The sequence below is a fragment of the Poecilia formosa genome, unplaced genomic scaffold, assembly GCF_000485575.1.
Source record: "Poecilia formosa unplaced genomic scaffold, Poecilia_formosa-5.1.2 Scaffold63, whole genome shotgun sequence".
Lineage (NCBI taxonomy): Eukaryota > Metazoa > Chordata > Actinopteri > Cyprinodontiformes > Poeciliidae > Poecilia > Poecilia formosa.
In genome coordinates, this window is record NW_006800002.1 from 2,081,396 (window position 1) to 2,097,657 (window position 16,262).

General features: G+C 38.5%; 2 protein-coding genes across 2 annotated transcripts; one reads left to right on the top strand and one right to left on the bottom strand.

Moving 5' to 3' along the window:
* The first annotated feature begins 2,802 nt into the window (after positions 1–2,802).
* Positions 2,803–3,494, top strand: LOC103139684 (lens fiber membrane intrinsic protein-like). Its single transcript, XM_016672620.1, has 3 exons — positions 2,803–3,008; positions 3,099–3,233; positions 3,304–3,494. The coding sequence occupies exons 1-3, from the start codon at positions 2,885–2,887 to the stop codon at positions 3,363–3,365; spliced, it is 321 nt and encodes a 106-aa protein (XP_016528106.1). The 5' UTR covers positions 2,803–2,884; the 3' UTR covers positions 3,366–3,494.
* Positions 3,495–4,289: 795 nt separating this feature from the next.
* Positions 4,290–11,239, bottom strand: LOC103139658 (heat shock cognate 71 kDa protein-like). Its single transcript, XM_007554404.2, has 9 exons — positions 11,082–11,239; positions 9,280–9,489; positions 8,967–9,172; positions 8,446–8,598; positions 6,927–7,482; positions 6,653–6,855; positions 6,371–6,569; positions 6,031–6,263; positions 4,290–4,725 (listed from the first exon to the last, which is right to left on the bottom strand). Exons 2-9 carry the CDS (start codon positions 9,482–9,484, stop codon positions 4,567–4,569), a joined length of 1,914 nt encoding a protein of 637 aa, XP_007554466.1. The 5' UTR covers positions 9,485–9,489; positions 11,082–11,239; the 3' UTR covers positions 4,290–4,566.
* Between the last annotated feature and the right edge of the window lie 5,023 nt (positions 11,240–16,262).

The window sequence follows — 16,262 nt, forward strand, 5'->3', positions numbered from 1 at the left end:
AAATGTTGAGTTAGTTTTACTCCTTATGTAACCGGATGCTCATCAAACAAGAAGTTCCACATTAGTCTATGGGTTGACGTGTCCTGAGAATCACCAAGATGTTTTTGGTAAATGTGAGCCAGTATGTCTTTGTGTTCTTGTTGGTCTGCAGTGGTTTTGGCTTAGGAACGCTCCGATGATTGCCATTTTTGCTCAGTTGGTATCTTAGAATCATGAACGACTTAGATTGACAGAGGCAAGTGAGCCCTGCAGCACTTTAGATCTTACTCTGGGTTCTTTTGTTACCTTTCTGATGAGTTGCCAATTGGCTTTTGGAGTAATCTNTTTGTGACTCAAAGTTTTGCTTGTGATTCTCACATGACGTCGTGGGCAGGGCCCAAAATCGCAACAAAAGATTTCTGATGTGTGCAAATAAAAGTTTGTTTTGCAAATAACTTTTTAAGTTTATGAATGAGTCATTTAATTTAAAAATAAGTCTTTTAAACAAAACGTTTTGTTAAAAAAAATAAATCATTACAATTCCAAACGTTTTGATTACAATTTTTTTATTTAATTGAGGTTAGGTTTTTTTTTTCATTGAATAACTGGGAGAATTTTTTTTTTAACTTTATACTCTGTGAACCAGACCCTAAACTTACTTAAAGTCTGGAGTGAGTTTTTTCCCCTTCATTAATGACACACTTTTATTACATACATTATATGGTAATTCAAGGTGAGTTATTTTTAATTCTAAACGAATATCCTTGTTGGACTATTATTTAAGTGCTATTCTCCTTCAAGATACATTTACCTAACACTAGAATAAATACAATGTACATTATGCAGCAAAGGAAATTAGAAGATCGGACATTTATCCATTATGGAGATGATCGGTTTTGGACAGGCGATGTGCCCCTATTGCATAAGCGATACTGAGGAATGACTGATATCATTAACGATACAGGGAAGAAGCTTTTTGTTATCTAGCTTTGCTAGCAAAGTCGTTAGCTAGCAGCTAGCTAACAGCACAACAACAACAGCCTAATGTCTGCATGATAAAAATACTGAATCGATAGATAAGAACAGTTTTTCCTCACCTGGCTGTCTCCTCCCGCTCAGTAGTTCTTCAGAGAAAGGCAGACGCAGAGGCCTGTCAGTGTCTGTTGTATTTCATTACCTCTCTGCTTAAACCGCTACTCCGTGCTGAAGCAGAAACGATACGTTCAACGTTTTCCGTCATCTGACAAGCAGCAAGTCTACTCCACTTTATCCACCAAAAACGTTTTTTTTTTTTAATTCACCAATTAAAAAAAAATTGGTGAATTAATCTAGATCGTTCTGTAATCTAGAACGTTCGCTACGTTCAGCTCTCACTGCGCGAGAGGCAATTTTGCGTCGAGCGTCACGGGCAAAAGGTCAAAGGTAACAAGGGTTTATTATGTTGTACAAAAAGGGCACTTAGGGGCAAGGAGCTAAAGGGGCAGGTGCTCAAGCACCCCCAGCTCCCTCCCCCCTGCACGTGCCTGAGTCAGATGATCATTCGGACAGCTGATCGATTAATCAGATTCTAAGAGTTGGCACATTTTGCTGATTTTTTTATTTTTATTTTACCACGTTTTTAATACAATATTTGTAATGCATTGAAAATATTTTTAAAAATTCAGTTACTGTAAAAAAACAAAACAAACATTTTTAAATAAAAAAATGAACTTTTTTGGCTGAAATTCAATAATATAGCAGTCCTTTAGTTTGTGCACGCTGATTCATTTGTAGATTATTCGACTATTTTTTGGATTAACAGATTAATAATTACATAGCAAAAGATACTTAAGGGATTTTTTATTTTTTTTTGTAGAACTTGAACCAGATGAAGCTAACACTATATTCTATGACTTCAGGAGTTCTGTGTAGAACATGTTTACAAAGGTGTTTTTTTCATTTTATTTTTATCTTAAGCGCAAAATGCATATGTTTTTTTTATACAGTTTTGGCCTAATTTTTGGTCTGACTGTGTTGTTCTTTCTGCAAATGGCCTATTTTTGAGTCTGTACACGCCAGTCAATGATTAATTGATTACTTAATTAGTTGACGATTGTTTCAGCAATCGATTGTTCATGATTAATCGCTTCAGCCCTAATAATGACATCAAAAGACTGAAAAAAAAAGTTTTCTGCCAAAGTTTTCTGTACCTACAATCATCACATTGTGAAACAAAGTTCATTAAGGGGAAAAAACAACTTTGAAAACAATAAAGACACACACACAAAAAAATAGATTTTCAAATAATAAGTCAATTGAAAAACAAACACAAAAAGCACAGTGAATACAGAACCCTCCACAGATCAGCAGCTCACAGGCCATCATGGATTACATTGTGAGATAAAATTTCAGTGTTACAAAGAACAATAAAGATAGAACATTCAGTTCAAGGTGATGTAGCAGATAGAATGACCTAAGACAGCGGTGTCAAACTCCAGTCCTCAGGGCTGCTGTCCTGCAGTTTTTAGATGTACCACAGGTACAAAACACTGGAATAAAATGATTTAATTATCTCCTTCTTGTTCTCCTAGAGCCTTGCTAACAACCTAATTATTCTATTCAGGTGTGGTGCAGTTGAGCAGTGGCCCTCCAGGACTGGAGTTTGATACCTGTGACCTAAGACTTAAGAAAACTAAGCTTTTGATATTAGCCCGTTTTACTTTGACTGAGTAAATGTTTTTCACCTGCACCACTGCGCGCCTCGGATCATTCTCGTGGCCGCTTCCTCTTTCCCCACGGTGACCTTTTGACCCCGAGAAGCACGTAAAGCTTTCCTGTCATGTAGCAGAGAACACGAAACTCTGTCCGCTTTCTCCAGAAACATCTCTCTCATCCCACAGCGTACTGGGACGCCACTCGGGCCTTCATGATCCTCTCCCTGCTGGCTTGTTTCATCGGCATCGTGATCGGCATTATGGCCTTCATCCACTACTCTTCCTTCGACGGGTTTGACAAGACGTTTGCAGCCGGGATCCTCTTCTTCATCTCCTGTAAGTTATTCGCTAATAACCACACGATGCTCTGTTTCTCTCCGTTTGTGCCGAACTGAAGGTGGTAACTGCTGAATATCCGTCACACAGGCTTCTTCGTGCTGTTGGCCATGGCCGTCTACACGGGAGTGACGGTCAACTACTACGGGAAACGCTATGGCAGCTGGCGATTCTCCTGGTCCTACATTATGGGCTGGGTGGCGGTGGTGCTCACCTTTTTCTCAGGTGCAAACCTTAACATTTTTTGTACACGCATGGATATATTTCACTCGTTTTAATCGAGCGTTCTTTCTAGGTATCTTCTACATGTGTGCCTACCGGATGCACGAATGCCCAAGGAACTCCAACTCGCGCTGAAGCGCTTCAGAATCTGTAAGCGATACCACATGGCTGAAAAGAACCAGAGTTGATGTGAATCTTCCAAACAACTTCCCGTAACTTGTCACGTTCAACGATAAGCAAAAATAAAGGAGAAAAAAGTGTTCAGTTTGTCTCATTTTTTAAATGTCTGTACTGATCATTTCATTGCTTTTCATCTGGATCGTGGCTGAAGGATCTCAGGACCAGTATGGAAAATGAATTGCAGCGCTAATTTCTCAACCATTGGTGTCTAATCAAATCAATATGATTCACTGATTATACATGACTATTAAAACTGCCATTTATTTTAATTTTGTTTAATTTTATAGATTTTTAGTGCTTTCCTTCCATTTGTATGGACAATCTTTTTCTATTAAACGGGGGGAACCATTTTCCTCTACAAATTCTCCAACTGGTGGTGTTCCTCCAGGATTCACCTTGGAACCACTTTCATTTGAGCTACATATGCTTCCTTTGGGTTGAATATTTTGGTGAATATTTCATTTGATTATCATGAAAAATAACTGTTAAATGTTTGTAACTGCCATTGAACACCAATGACTGTACAGTGGTTAAGATCTACTCTGAATTGCACTACAAAGATGCATTTTTTTAGTGCAGTTTCTACTTAAGTGTTGAAACTCATTGAGCCTTTTTACAGTTAAGTCATAATGATTTAGCCTCTTTGAAATTAGCACCTCTTAGCACTATCGCGGTAACATCAAAATATGGAGCCATTTTGATTTGTAGAAATAGCGAGTGTAAACTCTTGGTTGTTTTTGTTCCTTTTAACTTGTTTCAAAGGAAACATAATAGACCAACGTTTAAAGTTACATCACAGAATTTCCAGTTATAGTTATTGAAATACTAGAAAGTTGGACATTTTAAAGAGACCAGAAGACTTGCAAGAAGTAAACTGAGTCCAAAGTTATTTATTATTTATTTATTCTTCTTTTGGTGAAGAACTATGCAACAGATACAACTCCATCTCAAAAGTAAGCAACAGAAATACATTGATAAGGCAACATAAACATTAACCATTTTAACTAAGAAACTCACAGAGAGTTAAAAAAAAAAAACAATGTCCAGTGGACAGTAATTATTTGTTTACTCTTCAGAACATGCATTTGAAATATGAATAAGGCCATCTGTGACATTGAACATAAAGAAAGAACATCTGTTGAGGCTGCAGTGCAGCTTAGTCGACCTCCTCTATGGTGGGGCCTGAGCCCCCTCCTGTTCGGGTCGCACCAGCTCCTGGCATCTGTCCTTCACTCTGGTACAGCTTGGTCATAATCGGGTTGCACAACTTCTCAAGCTCCTTCTGCTGGTGCTCAAACTCCTCTTTCTCTGCAGTCTAAAAAAAACAACAAAGAAACAAACAAACAATGTTAAATATAATTTTCTACCATTTTCTGGGTGAAATAAAGCTGAGAAGTGCCAGGATATTTTCAATTCAGTAATTCTTAAATTAAACCTTTTCCTAAAATAATTTGGGTTTTTCTTTATACTGTGGGAAAAATGCAACATAAAATTCAACAGATGCATGTACAAAACTGCAGAGAATCATTTTCACCCACTCTAAACAATTTATTAATTTGTGTGCACAGCTGGCCCGTTACCACATGGACGTTGCTATGTCGACAGACAGAGATAATGACCAACAAACTCCATCTTTGCTGTTTTAGATTATTGAATAACAGAAAATGGGAACCATATTTGGATTGATTTTTTTTTTTTACAACACGACAATAGGTATAATCACCAGCAGAAAAACATATTGACATATACGGACGGATGAGAACAAGTCTGAGAACACGGAGGATCTGCGTCGGGTTGTTTTGCAGCAAGGAACCGGAAGAGAATAAACCTTCTATTTTTAATCAATATTGATTAAAAATAGACTTGAAAGTAGGGTGGAGAAATATTCCAGTGGGGCTGTGACCAGAAAATGGTTTTTCACGGTGATCAGTTGGCCAATTGGATATTGATCCAGTAAACAGAGTCCCACTGCAGCTTTATGCCTCTTATTAGCAGACATAAATTTAGTTGAACACTTAAGGCTGTTACAATAACAAATTTTAATGGACGATAAATTGCCCCAGATATTCTATTACCATGTTGAGACCATTTTCAACTACTTTAACAATAATAATGACATATTAATCCAAGAATATCCATTCAAAGATAAAAAAAAAGTCATTTCTGAAGAACACTTAACTCAATAATCATTCAGCTTAGACAGGGAAAACAGGTAAAAGTGGCAGGTAGTGCAAGCTACCTACTTTGTAATGGGTGTTGAATGTTTACAGAGTTTCTCAAAATGGCAGCTTTTCAGCAATACAAAAGGGGAACATCTCTAACAATCCATGTCCAAATGGAAATTATGGTGTTCATTTGAATTTGTCCAGCGATTAATTGATTGTGAACTTATGAGCTCTGCAGCCCAACTCAAAGCTGTCTCAAAATGTCATGTGAGATCCGCAAATACAAGAGCATCTAGTAGCAGTACCAGCCTGCAGGAATCTTCATGCAGAAATGCTATGACCTGTATACAATCAATGAGTGAGAAGTAGCTCATTTCACAATGAAAACAGAGTTAATGCCTCTTCAATCTATATGTCTTACAAAACTATTGAAACTACTTCTCTCAAACTCGAACCTGATTTTTGTCGAGCCAGCTGATGACCTCATTGCATTTGTCCAGGATCTTCTTCTTGTCCGACTCGCTGATCTTGTCCTTCAGCTTCTCGTCCTCTATGGTGGACCTAATGTTGAAGGTGTAGGACTCCAGGCTGTTCTTGGCCACCACCTTTTCTCGCTGCAAGTCGTCTTCGGCCCTGTACGTCTCCGCTTCGTGAACCATGCGCTCGATATCCTCTTTGCTCAAGCGACCTTGGAGAGCAAGGAAGGGAGAAGCAAAATGGGTTATGATGAAAAGCTACGATAAAAACTGACGGCCGGGGTTTAGCTTTTCAATAAATTCAAAAGAGTTTTGCTACCTTTGTCATTTGTGATGGTGATTTTGTTCTCCTTCCCAGTGCTCTTGTCGACGGCGGAGACGTTCATGATGCCGTTAGCGTCGATATCGAACGTCACCTCAATCTGAGGGACCCCGCGAGGAGCTGGCGGTATTCCCGTCAGCTCAAATTTCCCGAGGAGATTGTTATCTTTGGTCATGGCCCTTTCGCCCTCAAACACCTATGAAGACGACAGCTAAGGTCAACTCAACTGGAACTCATTTCATCTTTTGGAAGACGACCGTAAATAGACGGCTGCCTTGCCTGAATGAGCACGCCGGGCTGGTTGTCGGAGTAAGTTGTGAAGGTCTGGGTCTGTTTGGTGGGGATGGTGGTGTTCCTCTTGATCAGCACGGTCATGACTCCGCCTGCTGTCTCGATGCCCAGAGACAAGGGCGTGACGTCCAACAGAAGCAGGTCCTGAACATTCTCAGATTTGTCTCCGCACAAGATGGCCGCCTGGACAGCTGCGAAACAAACATTTAGAGTCTTCGTCTTGAAATTACGGCGTCATTTAAAAGGTGTATAGTGAGCATACCTGCACCGTACGCCACCGCCTCGTCAGGGTTGATGCTCTTGTTGAGTTCCTTCCCATTAAAGAAGTCCTGCAGGAGCTTCTGGATCTTTGGGATGCGGGTCGAGCCTCCCACCAAGACGATCTCGTGGATCTGAGCCTTGTCCATCTTGGCGTCTCGGAGAGACTTCTCCACGGGCTCCAGCGTTCCGCGGAACAGGTCCGCGTTCAGCTCCTCGAAGCGCGCCCTGGTGATGGACGTGTAGAAGTCGATGCCCTCGTACAGGGAGTCGATCTCGATGCTGGCCTGCGTGCTGGAAGACAGCGTGCGCTTGGCCCGCTCGCAGGCCGTGCGCAGGCGACGCACTGCCCTCTTGTTGTCGCTGATGTCCTTCTTGTACTTGCGCTTGAACTCGGAGATGAAATGGTTCACCATGCGGTTGTCGAAGTCCTCACCGCCCAGGTGGGTGTCGCCCGCCGTGGCCTTCACCTCGAAGATGCCGTCCTCAATGGTCAAGATGGAGACGTCGAAAGTGCCGCCGCCCAGGTCGAAGATGAGGACGTTCTTCTCGCATCCGACCTGAAATGAAAAGAGGCATTTTTATCTGTTGTTCTAATGTCTGAACCACTTTATCAACTTTTGAAACTGTTGGTAGTTTTGAATCCAGGAAAAAAAAAGGGGATTACAAGATCATCCCCATGTACGTATCAATGCATCTGTTTGAAACTTTTGATGTTTACTAAACTCAGAAAGGTGCATCAAAGTGTTTTGATGCATTAAATGAAAATGAAAGAGAAATTTTAAAAAATTAAGCAGAGAGCTTTAAAGCTGAACTAGGAAGTCCTGAGAAAACCGTGGAGTTAACCTGACATTTTTAACCATCACACCTTACCGTCCCCTTCAACACGGTGGAGCCTAGGACAGTTTTCCTGTCATGTTAATCAGTCAATCAAGTTTATTTGTGTAGCACGTTTCAGCAACAAGGCAGTTCAAAGTGCTTTTCATCACAAAGGCACAAAAATATTAAGTCCTAAAAATAACATACAGACGCCTGTAATGTCAGGTTGTTTCTCCACAATTGCCACAGCAATCTTGACATGCACTGTGTGGGAGACGTGTGTGAGCAGCACGCACATGAGCATGATTCACAGTGCCTAGACCTTTCCTACTCAATCTGACTGGTTGCTGCTGATCAGGAGCAATGCATTTCTGCAGATGGTAATAGGACCACTGGGGGGAGCCAGAAAAGCTTGATCTTTCTCACAGATTATCTGTCTCATATTATTCTGTCAGTACAAAGTGACAGTTTTAGCAAATGTGTAATAACAACCTTTTTTTTTTTTTATAAAAGTTACCTACTGCAGCTTTAAAACATAGGATGAACGACTATAATTGGGACTCAATTTTCCTCTTCTGTTTACAAAAGCAACAATTTCAATTATATCTAAATCCCTTAAGGGGAAAAAAAATTCAAAAGTCAAAGGAAGAATTTGTCTGTGAATTGCAAAGAAGTGCTTAGAATTGTTTTTTTTTTCTTTTTACCTTTTTGTCCAAACCGTAAGCAATGGCAGCAGCTGTTGGCTCGTTAATGATACGCAGAACATTGAGCCCAGAAATGGTCCCAGCATCTTTGGTGGCCTGGCGCTGAGAGTCATTGAAGTAGGCAGGTACAGTCACCACGGCATTTGTTATAGTCTGAACCAAAAAAACAAAAGCAAAAATAAAAAAAAATAAATAAAAAAAAAGCAGAGAATATATTTTCATATTTTAACGAGATATTTTGTAAATCAATTTGTTCTTTATTGAAGTTTTAAACTGAACTGTTTGTATAAATTCAAACAGGTGTACAAACACATTTTTATCAGGTAAAATTCTTAAGATGAATATTGTCATATTTTTACAGCATCATTTTTGTCTTGGAGATACTAAGGAAGCATTCTGACTCAAAACATACAAGGTTCCTCCCTTTGCAATACAAAATGCATCTCAAACACTTTGCAAATGATGAATATATGCCAAAAGTTGTACAGCGGCATACTAAAAGTTTGAGTAGACTTGTGTACCTTGCCAAGGTATGCCTCAGCAATCTCCTTCATCTTCAGCAGCACCATGGAGGAGATCTCCTCCGGGTAGAAGGTCTTCGTCTCCCCTTTGTACTCCACTTTCACTTTGGGCCTCGAGCTATCATTGATGATGGTGAAGGGCCAGTGTTTCATGTCTGATTGGACAACGCTATCGTCAAAACGACGCCCAATAAGCCGCTTTGCATCTGAGGAAACAGCAGAGAAACTGTCAGTGAGCTTTGTTACTACCTCCCTAATCAGGTCAGTATTCATACTTTTTTATTTTCTCTTTAAAAACAAGCAAAAGTCGTACCAAAAACGGTGTTGTTGGGATTGAGGGCCACCTGGTTCTTGGCTGCATCTCCAATCAGCCTCTCTGTGTCAGTAAAGGCCACATAACTGGGCGTGGTCCGGTTTCCCTGGTCATTAGCAATGATCTCAACTTTCCCGTGCTGAAACACTCCCACACAAGAGTAGGTAGTGCCCAGGTCAATGCCTACAGCTGGTCCCTTGGACATGGTCTCTAAAAGAGGAAGAGTAGTTATTAATCATTAAACAGACAGTAAAGCACCAATCAGCATGTCACAGATGACCCCGGATCTCTTTAAGTCCCTGTGAAGAGTTGTGATGAAGTGTACGGAGCAACAAAGCTATTAACAGACTCTGAGCACATCATTCATGAGGGAAGGGGAAAAATCTAGAGCACCTGTTAAAAGGCTATTAGTCAGTCAGAGGCCTAACAACAGGACTTTATTGTGACAACACGGATCTCTTCTAGGAACAATGTTCACTACATCCTAACTGACAAAAGAAAAAAGGTTTTCTACAGACTTCATGGGTTTAAGTCAGACCCAGAACACCAAGAATAATAATATAATGGAAAGCAAGCTGTAACTTCACTACATGATCACTACAAATAACCAAGAATATTTTAAGTGTTTGGGTCGTAGACTGAACACATATAAAGTTAAATATCAACCTGTTTCAAGAGTTGAGTGGAGTAGTCTCGCTCCTGATTTATTAGAAGCTGATTTAACTTACAGACAACCTAATGAAGGGATTTCCAGAACTTAAAATAGACCTAATGACCAGATTGTAGCAAAGCCCTAAACAGTTTGCTATAAATGGGAACATGAATTATAAAATGTCAGGCTATGAATGAGCTACAACCTCAATTTTTTTCTACATCAGGCTGCAATGAGATTAACTGTATCTGTGCCATTTGTTTCAGTAGCTCTGCTGTTGCCATGCTGCTTGTGTTCAGCTTGAGTTTTCTTGTCTGTAAAGAAAGAGCATTATTTGTTAAGGCATTAAAAATAAAGGTGCTCTCATACAAGTTAATGTTTCTTAGAAAATCTGAATCCTCAGTAAATTTCACTGTCAAAAACCTAAGCATCTTAGCATCAAAACACAAACAATTCCATTTACTTTTAGGTAAATAAATCGAATTAAAAGGGATTTGATTATCATTACTTGATTCAGAACTTTAAATATAAAGATTGAGCATCTCGTTTGCTTGAGCAGACAAAAATCTGGAATAGAGCATTTATACAAAGATTTTACCATTTAAAACCTGATGTTGATCCAGCTTATCCAGGTTATAATTCGGTTTGACAGCAAGGGGTAGCCTAATGCTACCTTAAAAATCTGCATGCTTTTGCACCCCAAATTATCCGAAGCAGGTTAAGTGAGAGCTGGGGCGGTGTATCCTTAAAGAGTGCTAGGAACTTTCTGGAATTTTCCCCTTAATTTAAGACGTTAAAGAATATTAAAGAAAAGCGTATGGAAGTGGAGTTCAAGGGCCCAAAAACTGTTGAGTTAACCGATGTGAATAACAATAAGTACAGATAAAATGCAACAAGATCATTTCTGACATGTTGCTGGGTGACTTTAATTATGTCCAAAAAGTATAGTTGGACCATTGTAACACAACAAATGGCAATGTAAGAATGGGGAACAGTAAAACTGTAAAACATGTCAAACAGTCGTTAGTTTGAAACGTTGCTCGAACGTTAAAGCCTCAAAATCTACTATTTCACGGTTTGTTTGTTCTTCCTCACTACTTAAAAAATATACAAATAAACAAATTAATAAGACTAGTAAAACGTCAAATACCTTCGTTGAATCAGCAGACTTGGTTCTTCTCGAATTACAGCGGTTGTAACCGATACTCTTGATGAACTTCTCCGTTCAGTAAACCTGGATGAGGACAGTTGTGATTTCTCCGGTTGTCTTGGTGATCTGCTTCTCTGCGCGTGTGCTTGCTGCTGCTGCAGGGGCCGCGCCTCCTCATAAACACTGGCACGCGGAATTCTCTAGAACACAGGAGGAAGCTAGCCAATCATCTGCCGTCATACTTCCCACCTCCTAAAAAAACGACCAATTAGAGAGGTTTACACACCAAATGCTACAAGGAAGAAATGTGTTTCGAATAATGGAGGTTTCTAGTAATGACTAGCAATACTGAAAAAGGAAAGATCCAGTAGCAGCCACAGACTTCTTGTTCATCCACCTACGTTTCAGAGTATTATGTTTTCCTCGGTGTGCAATTTTTTTAACACAAAACCTGAACGTTTTTAGATTCTATTTGCAATGGGTAGAAAAATTATTTATTATCCAGTTTGTAGTGTTGCACTTTTTGTCCAACTACATCTGCAAGCTACATCTAAAAACTTCTGTACTGTAATGGGATTTAATGTGATATACCAACTGTGGAAGCTCATTTATTATACACAAGAAGAAAAAGTTATATTTATGCCAAACAATACTTAAATACTAAAGGAAATTCATTTGAAACATGAAAAACAAGAGGAACACCTTCAGAAATGAACATATTTATTAAAACAGGAACATATTCTTTATTTTGTAGGTTAAGTAGGTGATAGCAGGTGCCTGCAGAAGAGCAACAGGAAGAGTAGTTATGAATCAGTAAACAAAAATTGTTTACTGTACATATGGCCTCCAGCTATCTGACCACATGGGGGCAGAACAAGGTAATTTCAAAGGTCAAAGACCTTCACTTAATGGATAGATGAACATCCTGCTTGGGGATCGTATAGATAAAAAATGAACTGTTGAAAATAGTGATCAGCAAACCTGTTACTAGAATAAAAAAAAAGGAAATGATTGAATATATAACACGCAATTAATTCGGAAGCAAAAGGTGGAGCGATAAATATAAATTACAAAGTGATAGAAAAACAGAGAAAGGATTGTATGATACAGTTGTGCTCATAAATATACAAACCTTGACACAATTCAGATTTTTTGTTTTGGCCATTTTTCCGAGAACATGGATGATAACACAAAAACATTCTTCTACACATTGTTATTTGGTGACGCCATTTATTGTCTATAATCTGTGCTTATTCATTTTAAATCATGTTGACACCAGAAACTTTCCAAACCCTGATCAAAACTTCACATACCCCAGTCCTTAATATTGTGTATTGTCCCCCGAACATCAGCATGGAGTCTTGTGGTAGATGTGGATGAGGCTCTTTATTTTCTCTGATGGTTAAGTTGTCTGTTCTTCTTGGCAAAAAGCCTGTGGTTCCTGTAAATTCCTGGGCTGCCTTGAATGACCTGCATGTTTGTTCCAGAAATGTTTATGCTTGTCTCTGTGCTTCCTGGTGAACTGTAAGCAGAATATTTTGTGGCACTTTTAAAGTAATATCTTTCTTCTGGTGACTCAATCTTGCAGTCTATTTTTCTTCAAGTGCCTTCTTATCTCTCAAGAAACTTCTCTATTTTCAGAGAAGTGTGGCTGTTTTTCAGATGAAGTTATTTGTGGAGTTTTTCTTTGCGTCTCTAACAATTTTTCTGAACTTTCCGGTGGTTTATCTACCTCTGGTTTCACTCTATGAAGCACCAAAGCAACCCCAAACTGTCCCACTGCTATGAACATGAGTGTGTTTCTGTATAATGCTATGTTTCCAAAATGTTGAGTTAGTTTTACTCCTTATGTAACCGGATGCTCATCAAACAAGAAGTTCCACATTAGTCTATGGGTTGACGTGTCCTGAGAATCACCAAGATGTTTTTGGTAAATGTGAGCCAGTATGTCTTTGTGTTCTTGTTGGTCTGCAGTGGTTTTGGCTTAGGAACGCTCCGATGATTGCCATTTTTGCTCAGTTGGTATCTTAGAATCATGAACGACTTAGATTGACAGAGGCAAGTGAGCCCTGCAGCACTTTAGATCTTACTCTGGGTTCTTTTGTTACCTTTCTGATGAGTTGCCAATTGGCTTTTGGAGTAATCTAGATAGGTTAACTACTCCCAAGAATAATAATATACAATAATGCATTATTGGATAATGGTATTATGTGTGAAAATGTTTGTGTGACCTTTTCCAGACTGATATCAGTGGCTTTGTTTTCTGTTTTTAATTTTCTGTTCTTGGAACAGTAAACTTTTGATTCAACAAGGGTGCAATTACTTTTCTTTTTAAATTATGTTTGCCTCAGTGTGGATATCTTTTTTTAGAATTTAGAAGCAACAAAAATCTACTAACAAACAAACCCAAATAGAAGAGTGTTTTTAGCTCAATTGACGTTTGAAAATATGTCACGCAAACGTATTCACACCCTTTGAGTGTTTGCACATTTGCCAAGTTAAAATCTCAAACTTTATTGGATTTTATGAAGATTTTATGTGACCGTCCAAAACAAAGTAGTGCATATTACTAAGTGGAATGAAAAACTTACATCATTTTCCACTTATTTTCACAAATAAAAATACCAAAGCGTGGCATTCTGAATCTTACAGAACCACTTCTTTATGGAACAACAGCTGCATTTCCTTTGGTGTATGTCTCTCTACCAACCTTGGAGACTAAAACTACGCCCAATCATCTTTCCTAAATAGCTCAAACTCAATCAAGTTAAACGGTGAACATTCATTTTTGAGTTTTTCACATGGATTTTCAGTTGACTTTAGGTTTGGAGTGGACTATTTAAAATTCAGGTGTAGGTTCATCTGTTCACTTTTAATGTTGGATTGATCATTTTAAAAAGCACTAGATGCGATGAACCAAATAACACAAAATGTATGCAATACAGTATTTGTTATTTTTATCATACACACTGAAAGTAGATTACAAAAGTTTCATAGACCTTTAGGTGCTGGAAACATACTCCCTCCCGATTCACTTAAGAACAAATGATGAGGTTGGGTAAAAGGAAACATCAGGGTCACAGATGATCAAATTTTAGGTCTACTCTCAGGATTGGCTTACCTTTACAATGCAGCACATGTGTCCTGATATAATGTTTTGAAATCGAGAGCTTCTTCTATGTTACTGGTGCTACTTGAAGTGTTGAATAGATCTTTTTCAGCTATGACTCACAGTACAACAAGCTCTACCTACAGTCAATAGTTGTTTGAATCTCCATTGTTTTTTCAAATGTAAAAAATTCAATACCTTTTGCTCAATGTGACCCTGCAAAAGCGAACCATAAAGAAACAGGAATATGATCTGTAACGATGCAAAAGTAGGAAACGATACATGTACAAAATGTACTTTACTAAGACTGTTAATCCTGTATATGGGGCTAAAAACATATAAAACTCTACTATTAATTCCTTTTTTTCCCATAAAAGTTTTTTTTTTTTTTTTTAATAATGAGGTGTCCAAAGAGCAAAACGATGTACTCACCATTTCTGAGAAGCAACAAAGGCATCATTGTCACATCATGAGAGCACGTAATCTGTGTACTGTTGCAAAATGTTGACATTTTTTGAGTTATATTCCCCCGAGGCAGTTTTATGAATGTGCACTGAACTGACCGTTCCATCACAGGAGTACAGATAACACAATCCTGAGCAGCATTCTTGTTTCTTTGTCATCCTCCATGCTTGTTCTTGTTGCCGGAGAATGTCTAATGTATCTCCTATTTCCTTTCATGTTAAAAGGTCATATTTATGGACACATGAGATGTGTTATTTTATTATGTTTTTGTTTTTTTTTTTAAATGTGAAGGTGGTGTCAAAGAAACCAACATGAATGCATGGAAAATTTTTCCATGCATTTGTGCACGCATGGAAAAATTTGGGAGTAGAAAGTCTCCTAATGACCCTTATGTAACTACAAAATACTGTTTTATTTAAATCATATTCAATCATATTTCAATCATATTTGCTTAACTCATTTAATTAAAGAGTTGTTTTTAAAAAAAATGTTTTTCAAAAACTGCTGGTGTCCTTCTTTCGATGTTCTATTGAAACCATCACCTGCTATTATCTCTGTGTGTGGTTCCCCAGCTGCACAGCAACACAGAGGAAGATTCTCCAAAGAATTGTAAAATCTGCCCAGAAGACCATCGGCTGCTCTCTGCCTTCTTTTGAAGATCTCCACAGGTCCCTCTGACTCAGGAAAGTCAAGAATATTTTAAAAGACTCCTCACACCCCAGTCACAATTTGTTCCAAATGCTGCCATCTGGCTGCAGGTACAGGAGCATAAAAGCAAGAACAAACAGACTGATGAACACTTTATACCCGGTAGCCATAAGAGCATTAAATACCCTCTAGTACGTAGTAAACCATGCAACTTATTGCATGGTTCTTTAACGACAATAAAGATTGTTATTGTTATTATTGTTGTTGATGATGATGGCTGTGGTAAAGATCTCCTGTAGCAGTCTATATCACAACGAATTTAAAGCTTCACTTTTTCCGAAATTTGTATTACAGACTTACTACAAATTGTGTTAAATACATCTCTTTCCTCCAAATTTTACAGATGCATATGATTATGTCAATGTGGGAAAAAGTTTTTGGGTGCTTTGCAAATTTATTAAAATGAGAAAACCCAGAAACCACATTTCAGTAAGAATTCGAAGCCTTTGCCATGAAGCTCAAAATTGAGAAGAATTTTTTAATGTTTATTATTGCATGACACTGCCACCACTATGCTTCACAGCAGGGAATCTTTAGACTGAAGTGTAGTTCTATGCTAGTTTTCTAATTTGGCCAAATACTTGAATTTTGATCATTTAATCAGAGCGCCTCCTTCCATAGGTTTGTTGTCTCCCTCAAACGTCCTTCTGTCAAACTGCAGAAGCAACTTCTTTGGGCTTTATTTTAAAAATGGCCTTCATCTTGTCACTCTTATAAGATCTAAGTAGATTGGATAAGTAGTAGTACTTATTCAATCAACTGATTCAGGACTGTGGGTCTGATCAAAGCCTCCACTGTGTTGGTACTGACATTAAATAAAACACAGAATGACTCCATTCATGATTAGAAAACTTTCTACACCAGTTGATTGGATGAAATATGGTATACATTTATTTTAA